Source organism: Monodelphis domestica, chromosome 4 (assembly GCF_027887165.1).
Source record: "Monodelphis domestica isolate mMonDom1 chromosome 4, mMonDom1.pri, whole genome shotgun sequence".
Taxonomy (NCBI): Eukaryota; Metazoa; Chordata; class Mammalia; order Didelphimorphia; family Didelphidae; genus Monodelphis; species Monodelphis domestica.
In genome coordinates, this window is record NC_077230.1 from 419,803,170 (window position 1) to 419,821,967 (window position 18,798).

General features: G+C 45.8%; 1 protein-coding gene and 1 non-coding gene across 3 annotated transcripts; both read right to left on the reverse strand.

Moving 5' to 3' along the window:
* Positions 1-3,905: 3,905 nt before the first annotated feature.
* On the reverse strand, positions 3,906-16,317 carry NOP53 (NOP53 ribosome biogenesis factor). 2 transcript variants are annotated; one of them, XM_056796235.1, is made up of 14 exons: positions 16,275-16,317; positions 11,197-11,494; positions 10,783-10,847; positions 8,685-8,769; positions 8,006-8,199; positions 7,677-7,747; positions 7,048-7,143; positions 6,835-6,939; positions 5,521-5,685; positions 5,157-5,332; positions 4,527-4,593; positions 4,218-4,294; positions 4,069-4,125; positions 3,906-3,981 (listed from the first exon to the last, which is right to left on the reverse strand). In XM_056796235.1, exons 1-14 carry the CDS (start codon positions 16,300-16,302, stop codon positions 3,975-3,977), a joined length of 1,491 nt encoding a protein of 496 aa, XP_056652213.1. In that variant the 5' UTR covers positions 16,303-16,317; the 3' UTR covers positions 3,906-3,974. The 2 variants fall into 2 exon arrangements, with proteins under 2 accessions (XP_056652213.1, XP_007492014.1); XM_007491952.3 differs by lacking the exon at positions 3,906-3,981 and having other exon boundaries at positions 4,065-4,125.
* On the reverse strand, positions 4,358-4,481 carry LOC130454207 (small nucleolar RNA SNORD23). Its single transcript, XR_008911880.1, has one exon. It is a non-coding gene; the product is annotated as a small nucleolar RNA SNORD23 (small nucleolar RNA).
* Positions 16,318-18,798: the final 2,481 nt, after the last annotated feature.

Genomic DNA, 18,798 nt, shown 5'->3' on the forward strand with positions numbered 1-18,798 from the left:
TTGCTTTGATGTTTGAGTTATTCTTGAACATGGCTATAAGATTGTTTTAGCTCTGCTGATAACATAGTATCTAACTAGAAAAGTTTATAATTCAGATAGTTAAGTTCCACTTAAGTTCCTTTAGTTGTAATAAAGCTATGTGTGATAGAATGGTTTTCTGTGTAAGGTAATTTGGAAATACATCTGACTAAATCTGATTAGCACTGAATTGTGTTAAAGTAGCTTCTCTTTAATCTAGATGTTGTTGGATTATTAACTGAACTTCTAAAAGGTTAAAAAAAACCTATTTGAAAACTCTTGTAATCAGCCCTGCTCATCATGGGTTGGAATATTTTGATGCACAATCGTTTTTCATCTGAAATTAGAAAATTGTAAAGCTACTGGCTAAACACTATGGGGTTAGTGTAATAGTAAAACCTATCAAGTGCTTTATTGAGTATATTTCAAATTTCAAAAAAATTGACAACTGATTTCTGTGGGATAAAACCCAAAGTTAAGGATTTTTAGAATTTGCTGTTCAAGATTTTTTAATTGTAATTGGTATTCTGAATCTGATCAACAAGAAATGTGAGTGAGGGACAACTAGAAGGCTCAGTGGATAGAGTGCTAAACCTGGAAAAGGAAGTCCTGGGTTCAAATTTGGCCTCACAAACTGGGGAAAAAAACTCTCTAACAAGTGACAAAAGCCTCATTTTTCAAACATATAGAGAACTGAATCAAATTTATGAGAATACAAAGCATTCCCCAATTGAAAAATGGTCAAAAGATATGAAAAGGCAATTCTTAGACAAAGAAATTTATAACATTTTGTCATTTGAAAAAATGATCCAAATCACTATTAATGAGAAATGTAAATTAAAAAAACCCAGCACTTTAGGTACTGCCTCATACCTATTAGACTGGCTAACATGATAAATTTTGGAGGGGATGTGGAAAAATTGGGACATGATAGAAGTCACTCCCTAAGTGTGTCCTACCCCACACCCCATATTTTGCATGCATACACTACAGGACACAGGGGCAGAGGATAAAAGGTGTGGGGTGGCTCTCTCTCTGGAGGTTGGCACTGGAGGGCATTTGTGGTCTAAGTGGCTTAACAGGCTTGGGATTTCAGCTTAGGTAGTTTTCTAGATAGGTGAGATTTTCTGTCCCTTTCCTTCATTTCCCTTTTTTATATATCTCTATTTTTATTAAAATGACATTGTTAAGAGCTACCAACAGACTCCTGACTTGAGAGTTGATTTTATAACAGCAAATATTACACTTAATAATTTTCATTTATTACAGGGCTGTACAACTGTGCACACCTTTTGATCCAACCACTCACTACTAGGTCGGTATCCCAAAGATAGGGGAAAGGCCCTACTCATACAAAAATATTTCTAGCAGTCCTTTTTATGGTGGTAAAGAACTGGAAACGTGAAGGGATGTCCATCAACTAGGGAAGAGCTGAACAAGTTGTTATATGCTTGTAACGGAATACTATGAAATGAACAAGATCATGAAAAAAACCCAGAAAGACTTCTATGAAGTGATGCAAAGTGAAGTGAGCAGAACCAGAATATGTACAAAGTAACAGCAGAGATGGATGAGCCAGCTGTGAATGGCTTATCAACAAGGCAAGAATCCAGGACACCTCCGAGGGGCTGGACATGAAAAAGGCTCTCCACCACCATAGAAGGAACTGACAGGCCTGAATGCAGATGGAAGCATGCCAGTCTTCATTTTCTCCATGAACTTTTCTCTAGTGTGTTGTTCTACAACGTGAACATGGAAACTGCAATATTGCAATGATAATCAACTGTGAAAGACGGATCAATACAATTCCAAAGGGCTCATGAGGAAAAGTGCTATCTACCTCCAGAGAGAAAGCTGATGACTCAGAATGAAGATTGAAATAGAGTATTTTCACTTTATTTTTCTTGGTTTGGGGGGGGCTTTTTTGGGAATTGTGGCTAATTGGGAAGAGTTTTCCATGATATCACACACATAATTGATATCACATTGCTTGTCCTCCCTCTCAAGCAGTGAGGGAAGAGAGGGGCTGGAAGGAGAAAATTCAGAGCTCAGACATTTTTTAAAACAAATGCTAAAAATTGTTTGGTTTTTCAAAAAGAAGGAAAATGCAAACAGCCCGTAAAGGTTTTCCTTATTTTGCAGGTAAAAGGCTCTAGAAAATTGTTATTGGGACTCCACACATCAAGCTGAGAAAGGCAAATAAAGAAAAGGCAAAATAATAGATGGGAAAACCAGGTCCTGTGCAGGGAATGATGAAAATAATGCCTGCTCCAGTTCTCGCTCTGCCCCTAACTCACTCCATCATCTTGGAGAAGTCTTTTCTTCCCTTTGGGCCTTAAATGTTCCCATGTGTTTGCAGCTTGTTCCCCCGATCACTTCACACATAGGCCTTTCTGAGCAGCATCCATCGAGTCAAGCCACAGCTCTCAGCTTGTGTTTATTAGCTCAGCCTAAAGGCACCCCCCCCAAATGAATGAAATAACTAAGGTAAGTAACAAGAAGCATCTCCCCACTCACACATGGAGGACTGCCCCTTCCCGGTCACTTTAACACAAATGGAGAGAGAACACATGCACGGCAAACATGCCAGACAGCACACCAGGTACATCTGTGGTTAGGAAACATACCTGGAAGAAACATGCGGTCATACCTCCGTGCCCTCTGCAATTGGCTTGGGGAGTTACCTACTGAGCATCATCTGCTTGCCTCAGGGCTGTGGGGTGCAGTGGTTGGGAAGCCTCTCCCTGGCAAGGGAAGCTCGCACTTTTTTGGGTGCACTGAAGGGCATGAGGAGCACCCTGCGAAGGAGTCTCAGGCCAATTGCCTGTTCTTACCACCTCTCTCCTCATGCTGCCCACACGTCTCTGGCAAATGAATTCTTGTTAAATCCCCAAGTGGGTCGGCACCCTCAAAGGGTATCCTGGGGACTCCATTCCACAAACCCCCCGAGGAGCACAGAAAGGCAGGTGTGCCCTCCAACATCGGGCCCTGATACATGTGCGTGATCTTGGAGGAGAGACTAGAAAGGCTCAGTGGCGCCTGCAGGGCTGGCGTGGGGCCTGTGCCAGGCCTAACTAGCCATCTCCTTGTGCGCTGAATGGTGGCCAATCCATCAAAAACACCGGTTAAGGCTCAGACTGTGTTGACAGCTGGAGCCCCCAGGCCTTACGTGTGCCGGGGAAGACAACACGGACAGATTCGGGCACATGAGAGACCTCCCAAGAAGATGCCAAGTGGCCGCAGAGGGAAGACATGGCGTTGCAGAGGCCTCCTAACAAAATAGCTCTTGGGGCATCTTGGAGGAGACTAGATTCTAAGAAGCAAAGAAAAAGAGCACCGTGGGTCTCTGCTGCAAGGCTCCCCTCATCAACCTAACTATACTACTTTCACCCAGCCTCCACCATCTTTTCTTTTTTTTTTAAAACCTTTACCTTATGTCTTAGAATTAATACTAAGTATAGGTTCTAAGGGTGAGGGAACTGGGGTTAAATGACTGGTCTAGGGTCACTAGGTCACATTTGAGCCCAGGACCTCCTGTCTCCAGGGCTGGCACTCTATCCACCGTGGTACCTACCTGCCCCCATCTTTTCTCAGAAAAATACATGAAAGACTTTGGCAGAAGCTTGCTAAAATTGAGGCAACTCATCTGCACTGAGCCTTCTGCTTGCCCCTTGTCCCTCATGAAACCCCTCTGGCTAACAGTAACTCCCCCAAGCCCGTCTTTCTTTCCTATATCCTCACTCTTTGGCAGACTCTCAGCTGAGCCCAATCCTCAGGAGAGGAGCCCTTGTGTGAGGGTTTGGCGAGACTGACCCCAGAGCACCAAAATCTCTCTCTGGAGGAGAGAAGAGACAGACCCAAGGATGGACTGAAATGTGGCACGCGTGTAAGACAGAGCAAGAACTTTTAATGGAGCATCAGGGGCTGGGCAGAGCAGGCATCCTGAAGAGTCGCAGCTATAACCTGTGGGCACAAGAAAGCCCATGAGAGGGTTACTGGCCAGACCCAGGGGAAGCCGGGGCCGGGGCAGAGGGGTTTGGGGATACTCACTGCATTTCTCGGAAGGCCCGTTTCTCCACAAGCTTGACCTTGTATTTCCGCTTGAACCTGGACATGAGAAGAGAAGGAAACTCAGAGATAAGGTCCCCTCCCTCAGATCCTCTCCCTCCCTGTGCAGCCCCTCAATCTGGACCCCTTACCTGGCTCTTTCTCTAGGCTCAATCATGTTTCTTCGTTGGAAACTCTTAAAACGGTCCCGAAGAATGCTGCCCTCAGGCTAGGAAAGAGAGTGGCATCAGATGGACCCAAGAGCCTCTTATCCCCAGCCCCAGACTCCTGGTGCCCTCAGCCCCCAGGCATAGGCCAATCCAGACCTTCCTAGGGGAGCCATGGTGTCACCTATTACCCCAAACCACTATCAGGGTAGGGCTCAGGCGAGCAAGGATGCGTCTCTTCATCAGGCACAGGACCCTTCCCCTCCCCTAGCTTCCCTTCCCAAGGATCAATACCTTTAGTTTCCTCAAGGAATCAGCCAGTTCAGTGCTAAGCTGTACATCAATGTCAGGAGCCTGATACCTGGCATGAAGCAAGAGAAAGGACATCAGGAACGGCAGCTACCTGAGGGCTTCCTCCAGCAGCTTCGAAATCCTGCGGCTCTTATTGGGGAGACATGCTCTCAAGAGCCCACACAACTACCCCAGGACACCAAGACAAGGAGGGAAATGGTCATCTGGCTGGGGAGATGAGAAGTAGTGGCATCCTTCTTTTCTTCCTCCTGGCCCTTCTAGCTGGGAAAGGTCTCAAGGCCAGAAGAGTAGGATTCACCCTGGGAAGGTGGGCAAGGGGGAAGGGGGGGCAGCACACAAGGGCACAGCAGGCAGGCTTGAAGGCTCAGGGGGATGCCAAGGACTGGTGAAGGGTGAGATGGATAAATAGAGGCCCCTCTCACTCTCCCTGAGACTTTGGGGAAAGAAGGTTAGGGCTGCCCTGGGGGGGGGGGGGGGGGGCCTTGAATGCCAGGATGTGGGGAGTGGGAGGAGTCCCATGGACAATCAGGAAAGGTTTTCTAAGCAGAGGAAGTATTGGGACAGCCCAGTTAACTCTCTAGCTAGAGGGATGCAAGCTCCCCAGTTCCTCACTTAAGCCGCCCCAGTCGTCGGGGTTTCTCATCCTCGGCCAGCCGCTTTAGTCTCCGTCTCTCTCGCCGCCGGGCCAGCTCTGTCAGCCGCTGAGCCACCTGCAGTCTGATGCCTCGAAGCTGGAACACTTCCTGGCGCCTCTTTCGAGCTGCTCGTTCTGCAGCCTGCTGGGCTTTCTATGGGGAAACCCCAACCCCAGGCTCCAGGGTCAGAAGGTAGAGCCTTTCTTCCCACCTGCCTATGCTTGCACAAGCCACCCAGGAGGCAGAGAAATCAAATTCCACAAGGAGGAATTGTCTGAGAAGAGATTCATCACCCTAACCCACCCCCTTTGGATTGATGCCTGCCCGAGGGAGCCCCTCACCAGCTTCCGAGCCTCCTTCTCCCTCCTCCTCTGCTGCTCCGTCTTCTTCTCTGGGCCTGGGGGTCTGGGTGCCGGGCCATCGGCATCCCCATCTCCTGGCTCTGCAGGAGTCTCCTCATCCGACTCCTCCAACAGCCCCTCACACAGCTCCTTGAATGCCGACTCCTGGCAAGAAGCACAATGGATACTTGAGCTCTTGCAGCCTTTCTCTTCTACTCATGCTGCCACCACCCAACGTCTTACCCCTTCGAACCTGGAATATTGCAGAGCCCCCCACATGGAGTCCTGCTTCCAGGCTCTTCTCCCTCTAATCTCCCACACAAGTACTAAAAAAAAGTCACAAAATCACATGTCTGAGGGCATTACTCCCCTCCTCAAGAAGCTCTAGGGGCTCCCTATTGCTTCTAGGACATGACCAACTTCTCAGCACGGAATGAGGCAGCTTTCCCTACATAGCTCCAGCCTAACTCCTAGACCTACTGTATCTCTCCCTGACACACACTACATCCAACCAAATACTTGTCATTCCCAAGCCCAGAAGAACACCCCACCTAATGGCTCTGCATCATTACGCCTTCAATGCACGCCCACCTCAGAATTCCTAGCTTCATGCTTTAGCTCCCAAAGGAAGTCTTTCTGGCCCCCTTAATTGTTTTTAGTTATTTTTTTGGGTTCCAGATGTGAGATTCTGTTGGGATAGGGAATTCCCAGTGAGTAACCCTGCTCTGTTGTTGTTTAGTCATGTCTGACTAACCATTTGGGGCTATCTTGGCAAAGATATTGGAGTTGTTTGCCATTTCCTTCTCCAGTTCATTGACAGAGGAGGAACCTGAGGCAAACACGATTGATGACTTGCCCAGGGGATACCCTGCTAGAAAGAGTGTGGGGGGGGGAGGCGTCTGAGGCTAGATTTGAACTCAAGGTAGGTCACCCCGATTCCAGGATCTGTGCACGATGGCACCACCTAGCTGCCTTGATCTATCTGTATCTACGCTTCTCTCCGTAGGTAGACACATCGATATGTTCTTTATGGAGAAGGTAGATAGCAGCCCCGCTCAGTGCTGTGCCCAGAGAGGCTCTCTCCCCCTCAAGTCAGCTTCCATGTACTTAGCAGTTGGCGAGGTAGCCTCCTTCCCATTTCAAGGCAACTCTTTGAAGGGAAGGGATGCTATCTGGGGTGTTCTCTTGTGTCAAGCATGAGGGGAAGAAAGAACAGGATTGCTGGGCCACCAGGGAGCCCGACTGTCGGTGTATCAGTCGGCCGACCGTCAGGGCAGGCCCACTGCTGGCTGCGATCCCTGCGCGGTCAGTCACCTGGGTGGGGGCCTTATCCACAGTAGGGAAGGCCAGCTGACGACTGAGCTTCTCTTCCACCTTCTGCCTCTGGAGCTCTACTTCATGGGCTTCCTGGAGCAGGGCCTGGAGGACACAAATAGGAAGGGTAGTCAAAAGGCGGAGGGAGTCCCCAGACAGAGGAATGCTCTAGGACCAATCTAGGGGGTTCTAGGTGACAGAAGGGGCTGGTACCTGGTGGGCCTGGAATGAAGGATTATAAGAGCCTCCAGAAGGTATCACTTCCACAGCCGGGGCTTGAGAGGGTTTGGTCTGTAGTCGCCGAGGTCGCTGCAAGAAGAGAAGTGGGGTGAAGGGACAGGAGAGCATGCAAATGGGAGTTCACTAAACACCAACCAATGCCTCCTGCATTCCTGTTGCCAGAATCCAGGGCAAGAAACCACGGACTAGATTACTGCTTTGTAGCTGTGCCAGTCTCTTCCTTTCCCTGGATTTACCTTTCTTCACCCCAAAACTGAAGGGCTTGAACAAATGAGATTCATGGGATTGGAGGTGAGGCCTCCCTCTGATGGATGTGAAAAGCAAAAGGCTCAACAGGGACCAGAGCAGGTAGCTGCCCCCAGGCTCTTTGTTAGTAATCAAAGACATTTTCAACTAGAACATGGTGCCCAGACAGCCACGAGGTCATAGTTCTTATGATCTAGGATCCATAAGCACCCAAGTCTTTCTCCCTGCATAGCTGCCCATGATTGCTTCCTTTCTCCCTATTCTCCTGGTCCCCCCATTCTTTCTTTCACTCTTTCTCATGCACACACACATTCTCTCTCTCTTTCCCCTCCCTCCCTCCAACCCTCCCTCCTAACCTTTACTCCCTTCTTCTTTGTCTGTTCCAAGAAGAAGGTGTCCTGTCCCACTAAGGGGCGGTCCAGAGGATCTACAAAGGACAAGATGGGGGTAGAGGAGTAAGAGTCAGAGGGCTGGGAATGGGGTTTAAGGGAAGAGAAGGAAGAATACTCTCCCCCCAAACTCATCCAATTCATGAACAGAGTCCAACTCAGAGCTGGAAGGACCCTTAGCGAGCCAAAGTTCCAATTGCACCAATAGAGGTAAAGATGTGCAGGTCACATATTGTCAGTGCTTTTATCAAGTCCCTGGCCCTGGCCCTGGCCATGCCTCCCCTCTCCTCACTTACTGTCCTGGGCCCAGAGGTCATAGAAAGGCCGGTCAGCTGGGTCAGAGGGTGGGGTCTTTGGGGTTGGGGGCTGAAGCAGTCTGGCCTGGGCTTTCCGCACCTCCCGGGGCTGCTTTCCCTGCTGAGCCAGGTGTTCCCACAAGCGCTGTTTGCGTTTCAGTTTCTTCCCATTGGGGACCTGGTGGGCAAGGATGCTGCCAAGAAAAGGGCAAAGGAGATGAGGGAAAGCATGACCTCAGTTTCCTAATTTCTGATAGCTGCTCCCCTGGAGTTTCACTCCACCAGCTTCTCTGACTGCAAATCTAGCGCTCAGAACCTTTTTCTAAGCCTTTTGTCCAGCATCTTACTCAGGAAACTGCCATGATTCTCCAAGGCCCATTGGACCCCATCTATACTGCTCACCTGGAGCCAGACCAATGTCAGCCTTCTTTTTTTCCTAGGATCCTGCCCATGTCATTTCTAGCCCCACTTTCTCCCTCCAATGCCTCCCTAAAACTGCCCCTCACCCCCTCCCAGTCTTCTCCTGGCTCCTTCCCATTCTGCAAGGCTCAATGCAGCTCTATTCCCTTAGCCAGGAAGCCATTTATGATCTTATTCAGGGATTCTTCTCTTCTCAGAATTCCAAGAAAGGAAATCCCAGAGAACAGAGCTAGGGGATGGGGAGAGAAGAGGTACTCACTTCTTTGGGGAAGGTACTTTGGAGTTTGACTCTAAAACCCGGTCAATCCAAAAAGATTTCTTCAAGTCCTGCTTTATCTTCGAGTCTGGAGAAGAAGGACGAGTCAAACAGAGCAACCTCCGATTTGGAAGAGAGAGTTCAAGGCCTTTTTGCACCCTGTCTTTCCTTTTTTTTTTGTAAACCCTTACCTTCCGTCTTGGAATCAATACTGTGTATTGGTTCCAAGGCAAAAGGGTGGTAAGGGCTAGGCAATGGGGGTCAAGTGGCTTGCCCAGACACAGCTGGGAAATATCTGAGGCCACATTGGAACCCAGGACCTCCTCGTCTCTAGGCCTGGCTCTCAATCCACTGAGCTACCCAGCTGCCTCCTGTACCCTGTCTTTCTGCATCATAATTGCCCTTCGCTTTATACAAGAAGCAAAATTACATCAATCTTAATTCATCAGGCAAGGAAGGGGAAAGGGAGTGGGGGGTGGAGAATTGCTCCCTCCTCTTAACCTACCCCAGCCCTTGGACTTGCCACTACCCTCCCTGCCAGGATCTGAGAATAAGCCCCACTTCCTGGGCCCAGGCTATCTCCCAATATAGGGAGTCCCTAGTGAAGGAGGCCCCAAGAAAACTTTTCCCACTACCTCCATACACAGGCATGGGACTGTCTTCTTCTATTTAAAACCACACTTTATTACTATTTTTTACTTATAAAGCTGTATTTCCTACCATGTCTCGCCCTCTCCTTGAAACTTTTATGATAAAGAATAAGCTGTGCAAATTTAACTGACACATCACCCAAGTGAAACATTCAATGCAACTCTATACATTTCCCCCATCTGTTTTTTTATGTTTTACTAGAAATTAAATCAGTAAAAGTAACATATATAAGTTATTTTATATATATGTATAATGTATATAAATATACTTACTTCATTACCACTTACACTTAAATTAACGGACTTCAATATTTAAAGTATTTATTTTTTAAAAAGAATTTCCCAAGTTCTCTTTTAGATCTAAATTAATGACCCTATTTTTTTTTTAAACTTAACTTCAGTCTTAGACTCAATACTATCAGTTCCAAGGCAGAACAACAGTCAGGGCTAGGCAAATGGGTGACTTGCTCAGGGTCATACAGCTAGGAAATGTCTCAGATCAAATTTGAATCCAGGTCTTCCAGACTCTAGGCCTGGCTCGCTATCCACTGCTACCTAGCTGTCTCAACCCTATGATTTTCTCAATTTGACTTTCTTTTAAGTTTGCTTCAGGCTTCTCTAGGGGACTGCCTTTTTTTAATCCAGAAAATGTCAGCTCTAAAAGAGATCTTAAGAAACCATCTAGTCCAATCCCATAATTCTCTACTGATTTATACTGCTCTCTAGTCCTAAAACATTAGCTTTCTGTGGGCAAGGATTGTTGTTTTTTTTTTCTTTCAACTTCCCAGAACTTGAATGTCTGCTACAAAGTAAATACCTCTTAAAGAGCTTAATGACTGATTTATTCATTACAGGAGAAAAAACAGTGGCCCCTATGAAATATCGTAGCAGGGGCACCTAGGCTCAGTTGATAGTCAGGCCAAGAAATGGGAAGTCCTAGGTTGGAATCTGGTCTCAGCCACTTCCTAGCTGTGTGATCCTGAACAAGTCACTTAACCTCCATTGCCTAGCCCTTACCACTCTTCTGTTTTGGAACCAATACAATATACAGATTCCAAGACTTTTGCCTCTTTTTTGTACCACCAGCCTGGCTTAGCACTGTGCACCAAGCCTGGACCCAGAAAACTCATCTTGATCCCAGCCTCAGACACTTACTAGCTGTGTGACTGTGGGTAAGCCATTTAACTGTTTGCCTGAGTTTTCTCATCACCAGCTCAAATGAGCTGGAGAAGGAAATGGCAAACTGTTCTGGTATCGGTGACAAGAAAACTCCAAATGGGGTCAGGAAGGGTCAGAAATGGCCAGCAACTGGCACATGGTGGGTGCTTAATCAAAGAACTATTTGAGATGCCTGGGTCTTGCCCCTTCTCATCCATTCTGTTCAAACCGCGGCCAGGCTACCGATTCTCTGGCCTTGATGGATCTCCAAGCTCTTCCCCTTGCCCCCTCACCTTCTTCCCCGCGTCCCTTATCCACAAAGAAGAGGTTTTCATCCGGAGTCTCGGAGAGCAGGCCCCTGTGAACAAAAATTGTATGATTGCGAGGGGCTGGAAGGGGGAAGATGTCTCCCCCGGACACTCATCTCGGCTATCCAAGCCTGGACACACCGGAGTAACCCACTCCCCCAGGCAGCGGCCAATCTCGGACCAGCATCTCTGCACACAGAAAGTGCCCCCTACGGAGCACGCACTGAAAATGCCCAGGACAGCCGGTAGGGTAATTCTCAGGGGTCCCTACAGGCCAACCGGAAGTGTGCTCAGCATTAGCGGAAGTGCCTATCACAGATGCCCACACGTATACACACACAGCCTAGTGTCTCTGACCCTAGGATCCCCTCTCAGCCCCCATCCTCCTCGCGTACTTACCCGGTCGCGCGCTCCTGCAGGCGCACGTCCTCCAGAAACGTGTCTACTTCCTGCCCCAGCGGCTCTTCGGCAAGTCGCCGCCAGCCCCGCTTCTTGTTCCGTGGCCCCCGTCGTCGCCGCCTCACAGTCCCTGGGTCCACCGACCCGGAACGAAATCCCAGGAACCCCGAATCTCCCGCATCGCGCTTGGGGCCCCGGCCACCCACCATGTTGCAAAAGGAACGAAGATCGTATTTGCGACACCGGATATCCGGCGGCGAGCCGCTCACCCAAACCCGTACTTCCGGCTGCCGCCGCCCTATTGGTAAAGGGAACAGGCAGTTCCTCATGTGACTGAAAACCCAAGTTTTCACCTCTGTTATTTAATATTGCCCTAGAAACGCTATCCATAGCAATTAGAGAAGAAAAAGAAATTTAAGGGGTTAAAGTAGGCGATGAGGAGACTAAAGTATCATTCTTTGCAGATGATATGATGTTCTACTTAGAGAAGCCCAGAAAATTAAATAAAAGGCTATTGGAAATAATTAACAACTTTAGGAAAGTTGCAGGGTACAAGGTAAACCTACATAAATCATCAGCATTTCTATATATTTCCAACAAAACTCAGCAGCAGGAATTAGAAAGAGAAATTCCATTTAAAATCACTCTAGACAATATAAAATATTTAGGAATCTATTTGCCAAGACAAACAGGAATTATATGAACACAACTACAAAACACTATTCAAACAGTTGAAATAAGATCTAAATAATTGAAAAAACATCAATTGCTCATTGGTAGGATAAGCTAATATAATAAAAAATGAAAATCCTACCCAAATGAATTGATTTATTTAGTGCCATATCTAACAAATGACCACAAATTTTTTTTATAAAATTAGAAAAAAATTATAACAAAGTTCATCTGGAAGAACAAAAGATCAAGAATATCAAGAGAACTAATGAGGAAAAAAGTGAAGGCTGGGGGCCTAGCAGTACCAGATCTTAAACTGTACTATAAAGCACTGATCATCAAAACAATATTATACTGGTTAAGAGACAGAAGAGTGGATCAATGGAATAGACTAGGGGTAAATGACCTCAGCAAGCCAGTGTTCAATAAACTCAAAGACCCCAGCTTTTGGGACAAGAACTCAGTATTTGACAAAAACTGCTGGGAAAATTGGAAAACAGTCCGGGATAAATTGGGTCTAGATCAACATCTTATACCCTATACCAAGATAAATTCAAAATGGGTAAATGACTTAAATATAAAGAGTGAAATCATAAATAAATTAGGTGAACATAGAATAGTATACCTGTCAAATCTGTGGGAAAGGAAGGAATTTAAGACTAAGTAAGAGACAGGGAACATTGCAAAATGTAAAATGAATGACTTTGATTATATCAAATTTAAAAGGTTTTATACAAACAAAACCAATGCAACCAAATTAGAAGGAAAGCAACAAACTGGGAGAACATTTTTTTTAAAAAACAAAACTCTCTGACAAAGGCTTAATTTCCCAAATATATAAGGAACTAAGTCAAATTTACAAAAAATCAAGCCATTCTCCAATTGACAGTCAAGGGATGTGAATAGACAGTTTTCACATGATGCAATCAAAACTATCAATAAGCACACAAAAAAGTGTTATAAATCCCTCCTGATTAGAGAAATGCAAATTAAAACAACATGGATGTACCACCTTGCACCTAGCAAATTAGCCAATGTGGCAGCAAAGGAAAGTGATAAATGTTGGAGGGAATGTGGCAAACTTGGGACCCTGATATACTGCTGGTAGAGTTGTGAATTGGTCCAACCATTCTGGAGGGCAATTTGGAACTATGCCCAAAGGGCTTTAAAGGAATGCTTACCCTTTGATCCAGTCATACCCCTACAGGGTTTGTACCCCAAAGAGATAATAAGGAAAATACTTGTACAAAAATATTTATAGCTGAGCTTTTTGTGGTAGCAAAAAAATTGGAAAATGAGGGGATGCCCTTAAATGAGGAATGATTGAACAAACTGTAGTATCTGTTAGTGATGGGATACTACTGTGCTGAAAGGGATGATGAACTGGAGGAATTCCATGTGAAATTGGAAAGACCTCTAGGAATTGATGCAGAACAAAAGGAACAGAACCAGGAAAACATTGTACACAATTGTAGACTGAAACATTGTGGCACAATCAAATGTAATAGACTTTTCTACTAGTAGTAATGCAATGATCCAGGATGTTCCAGAGGGACCTAGGAGAAAGAAAGCTATCCACATCCAGAGAAAGAACTGTGGGAGTAGAAACGCAGAAGAAAAACATATGAGTGTAGGGGGAGGGATCGTGCATCCTGTAACCATGGAAAAATATTCTAAATGAAAAAGGGGGGAAATAGTAAATAAAGGACTATATTTGCAATCAGGAAGACCCAAGTTTAAATCTGGTCTTAGCCGCTTATTGTGTGACATTGGACAAATCATTTAATCTCTGTCTTACTTAGTTTCTGTCTTTCCTTAGTTTCCTCATCTATAAAATGGAGGTAATGATATCACCAACTTCTCATGGGTGTCCTGAAGAGATCATATTTGGAAAGCCCTTTGCAAAGCTTAAAGTGCTATGTAAATATTGAATCATTTCAGCTGTGTCCCACTCTTCATTTGGAGTCTGGAGTCATTTGCCATTTCTTTTTCCTACTCATTTTATAGATGAGGAAACAGGCAAACAGGGTGAGGTGACTTGCTTAGGGTCCCTTAATTTTAGATTTGAACACCAGGCGATGAGTCTTCTTGACTCAAGGCCCAGCATACTGTGCAGTATGGCACCCCCTAGCTGCTCTAGGTGTGGTAGGTGACATCTTTTACTCCTATTCTAAAGCAGCCAGGAGGTGGGCAAATAAAGCTGGGGGGGCACTTGGGTTTAGGAGGACTCTGATCTTGCCTCAGATGCTTACTAGCTGAGCCAGTCACTTTTATTTGGTTCTGTTTTGATTTCTTCTGTAAAATGCGGGATAATTAGAGCACCTGCCTCCCAGAGTTGTTTTGGAGATCAAATGAGTTCATATTTGTAAAGAGCTTTGCAAACCTGAGAGTGCTAGAGAAATATTAACTCTTATTATTATCAAAGTTTCTCTTTGGTTCTGTTACAGCCTGTTCCCACCCACCACCATACTCCTCACCTTGGACCACTGTGTGACTCTGATATTTAGTTCTTTCTTATGTTTCCTGTCTCACTGCCAAATAGTAACACCAACAGAATGTTGGCATTAAACATTGGGCCTTTGTTTCTATGGGAAGCATGGGATTATTATAGGAGCTATGCAATTTCTCAAAAGTAATTTGACCCAGCATCCTCATATGAGGTCAACTCTTGGCTCAACTCATTATCTGTCTGTTCTATGTGCTTGTCTAAATGCATATCATATAATACATGTATAACCCAGTGGAATTGCTTGTTAGCTCTGGGAGGAGGAAGGGAAGAGGGGAGGGAGAGAACATAAATCATGTCACGTTGGAAAAATATTTTTTTTAATAAAATTATATTTAAAAAACATTTAAAAATTTAAAATAATGCAAGTCATAATCTAGACAATAGACACTTTTCATCCACTTGGGTTTTCCTGTGTGCATGGTCAGGTCAGACTTTTGAAAAGTTTTGTTCTCTGCCAAGAGGCTCTCCTATGTTCTGGGGCTTGTAGCCAGCCCAGCATCATCCACAAACTCAAGGAGTGCCTTGAGAACCTCATTCTCCCCAGAGAATTCTCTTCAATTTGGTTATTATTTTTTCTAACTCTATAAAAAAGTTTTTTGGTAGTTTGATTGGTGTGGTGAATAAATAAACTAAATTAGGTAGGATTGTCATTTTTATTATATTATCTCACCCTACCCCTGAGTAATTAATGTTTTTCCAACTGTTTAGACCTAATTTTATTTGTTTGAAAAGTTTTGTAATTGTGTTCATATAATTCCTGTGTTTGTCTTGGCAGATAGATTCCCAAATATTTTATATTGTCTAGAGTGATTCTAAATGGAGTTTCTGTTTCTAACTCCTGCTGCTGATTTTGTTGGAAATAGAAATGCTGATGATTTATGTGGGTTTATTTTGTATCCTGCAACTCTGCTAAAGTTATTAATTCTTTCCACTAGTTTTTTAGTTGATTTTCTAGGATTCTCTAGATATACCATCATATATCTGCAAAGAGTGATAGTTTAGTTTCCTCGTTGCCTATTTTAATCCCTTCAGTTTCTTTTCTTTTGGAATCAACTTAGATCTCTTCCATCACCATGGAAAACACCTTCGGTGAGCATACAGCTCCCTCTTTTGTGTCTCACCTGATATTTATGGTCAGAGGACATTGATTAGGATTATTTCTGTTGTTAAAGCTTTAAAGGAAATTCTGTAATTTTGGTTTATGAATGACTTTATTGCACAAGAGCCTTTAAAGTAGTATTTTGCTTTACTGAACTGAATGCTTTCTTCATAATCAATAAACAGCAAACAGAAATTGACCAAGTTCTATGGATTAGAATATACCAGAAAAATACACAAGAGTGAATGGGCTCTTCAGCTGGGAATGAGATAATCAACCTTTACCAAGTACCTACTCTGTGCCAGGCACTGTGCTAGTATCAGCTCCAAGTAGGAGAGAGAGGCTGACCGCCCCAAAGGGGACTCCTCTAATAATAACTTTAATATGCATCTTTGCAATTTTTGCAGATGGTTCCTAGCATCACCCTCTGGTGTTGAAAGTTCAGTATAGTCATTGGTAGGAAAGAGCAATGAATGGACAGGGCCTTGAATGCTAAGGTTTAAGAATTCAGAGTTTATCTTGCCTTTCTCAAATCAATTTGGTATGCAACTTATTGCATACCAGATTATGAAAAAATAACAGAACAACTAGGTGGCTCAGTAGATGGAGAAACAGTTCTAAAGATGGGAGGTCCTGGGTTCAAATCTGGACTCAGATACTTCCCAGCTGGGTGATCCTGGGCAAGTCCCTTCACCTCCATTGCCTAGCCCTTACTGCTTTTCTGCCTTGGAACCCATACATAGTATTGATTCCAAAACTAAAGGGAAAGTTGTAAAAATAAACGAACAAACTACTTACTAGCTGGTCTCCAAGTGGCTTTTTTCATTGCAAATCCAAGCCTGAACTTCCTGGCTGGCCTGAGTCAGAAGACAGATGACTACAAGACCATTTGAGCAGAGCAAGAACATTGGGACGGAGGGTTCTCCCATGACGTGGCCCTTGAGCATTCCAAGGTAGAGGGGAATCGTCTGGGCACCAGAAGAGCCTGTATGAAGACACAAAGTTAATTCACAAGAAAACACTGATTAAGCACCTACTGTGTCCTAAGCCCTGGATACAAAGAGGAAAAGACAAGACGGACCTTGCTCTTGAAGAGCTCATCCTCCAGTGGGGGAGCATCAGGGTAGATGGCAAGGCCCAGGCATCTTTGGTTTCATCATTAGGCCAGTGCCAAGGTTCTGGAAAGTGCAGATAAGTGTGAAGGGCAGGCCTGGAGGACTCATCAGAGTCATCCTTATGCCTATGGTCCAAAGGGAGGAGGCACCCCACTCCAGCTCGGCTGCCACCCAAAGGCCTTTGCCTCCCCATAAGTTGGTTAGAAGCAGAAGCAGGTCCCCTCTCCGCCCTCCTAAATCTCCAGGTGGGTCCCCTCCACCTGCTCCCAGGCCTGGGTCATCACTGGCCGGCTCTCTGTTAACACTAGGCATAAGGAGGCTTGGTGTGGAGTTGCTCATGTAGCCTCAATTGAAGAGAAATTTCACACAGTTCACTTTAGGGGATCCTGCCTGGCTGCCCCACTCCCACCCCCAGAAGTGTCCAAGCCTCTTTCCTCTCTGGAACTTTGGCCCTGGAGCCCCTGCACGACTCACTGGAGAGTTTCTGGCCTGGCTTGGCCGCTCTCAGGCTGGCCCCAGAATCTAGCTTCGCTTTTACTCCCTCTTCCTCCTTCTCTCCGACCATCCTGCCTCAATGCAAACTCAACCTTCTCCAGGCCATGGCCATTTGGGTTCTGCCATTCCTCTGGCATGGACAAGTCCCTGATAATCTCTTTCTGCAGCCTCTTAAAATCCCCAGACCTAACTCTCAGCCGCCACCTCCTCCAATGAGAAAGCAGACTCCATGAGGGCAGGGACTGTCCGGCTTTTTACTTGTGTCCCCACCACTTAGCCCAGGAACTGACAGAGAGGAAGCACTGAACAGCTGCTTCTTGCCTCCTGTTGTTTATTCCAACACATACAGTGAGCTTACCAGAGAGGCAGAGAGGGCAGACGGCTGGCCTTTCCGGAAAATCTGGGTTCAAGTTTTCATCAGACCCCTCATGGCTGTGTGATCCTGGGCAGGGATCCCTGTCAGGGATGGGCGGGGGAAGGACTGGAGCCTGAGGATGCCCACCTGCCCCAGAGTTCAGGGGAGCTTCTCTGGCTCTTTCCTCGTTGCAGACTTGGCTGCCTTTGCACTGATTCCTTTTGGGCTGCTTTGCACTATGGACCCTTCCAGCTCTCCAGCCTCTGCCCCTGCTCCTTGCAGAGAGAACACAGGTCCATCCCAGCAGCCACTCGGTCAGCTGGGAGCTCTTAGCCAGCCCACAAGGTCTTCTTCATTCTCCTACCAGAACAGCCGTGAGGAAACCTTTCTTGGGCTGCAGGCAAAATCTCCGTTCCCAAAATCAGTGGCCAGGAGCTGGCCTGAGAAGTAGCTGCTTAGCTTCTGTCAGTGGTAGCAAAACAAACCGGTAACCCCACCTAGCTAAGAAGAGGAGAGCTTCCCCTCCAGCGGGCTCCCAGAGTCCTTCCATACTTCTCTGTTCTCTTCCACAGCCACATGAATGCCAAGACTCAACATCCCCATCCGCCTCTTGTCTCCTCTCTCCATCTCAGCGCCAAACAAGAATGCCCCAGGACGTCCCCCGCTTCCAGCATCTTCTTTATGATAGACAAGATACTAGGGAGCCTTTGTCAGTAGCGACAGGTGAGTGTTTGGACTGCAGTGGACAGGGATGAAGAAAAGTCTCCTGCTGAAGGTGATGGTGGAGATGAGACTTGCAGGAAAGGCAGAAGTAGGGGAACATGAATTCCAGCCATGGGGAGCAGCCAGGGCACAAGTCTAGGGACAGAAGGTGAACTGTCCTGACTAATGTGCATGAGTACTGGATAGGAAGGAAGGGACTGGAGAGACCCATGAGGAGATTGGAAAGGTTGTTATTGTTCATCCTTGGTCTCTCTCTTTTCCATTCCTTCCTTCCTTCCTTCCTTCCTTCCTTCCTTCCTTCCTTCCTTCCTTCCTTCCTTCCTTCCTTCCTTCCTTCCTTCCTTCCTTCCTTCCTTCCTTCTTTCCTTCCTTCCTTCTCTCTCTTTCTTTCTCTTTTCTCCCTTCCTTCCTTCATTCATTCCTTCTTCTTTCTTTCTTTCTTTCTTCCTTCCTTTCTTTCTCCTTTCTCCCTTCCTTCTTCTCTTTCTCTTTTATTTTTCTTCCTTCCTTTCTCTCTTTTTATCTCTCCCTTCCTTCCTTCATTTCTTCTTCTTTCTTTCTTTCTTTCTTTCTTTCTTTCTTTCTTTCTTTCTTTCTTTCTTTCTTTCTTTCTTTCTTCCTTCCTTCCTTCCTT

Bases quoted from the DNA above. Each gene is read 5' to 3' on its own strand.
- NOP53 (XM_056796235.1), bottom strand. From the start codon at position 16,302: ATGAAAAAAGCCACTTGGAGACCAGCTA. The intron at 7,748-8,005 runs GTAAGTGAGGAG...TGTCCTTTGTAG, and splicing joins TGACCTCTGGGCCCAGGACA to ATCCTCTGGACCGCCCCTTA. The intron at 4,594-5,156 runs GTGAGGAACTGG...GCTTCATGCCAG, and splicing joins CGACGACTGGGGCGGCTTAA to GTATCAGGCTCCTGACATTG.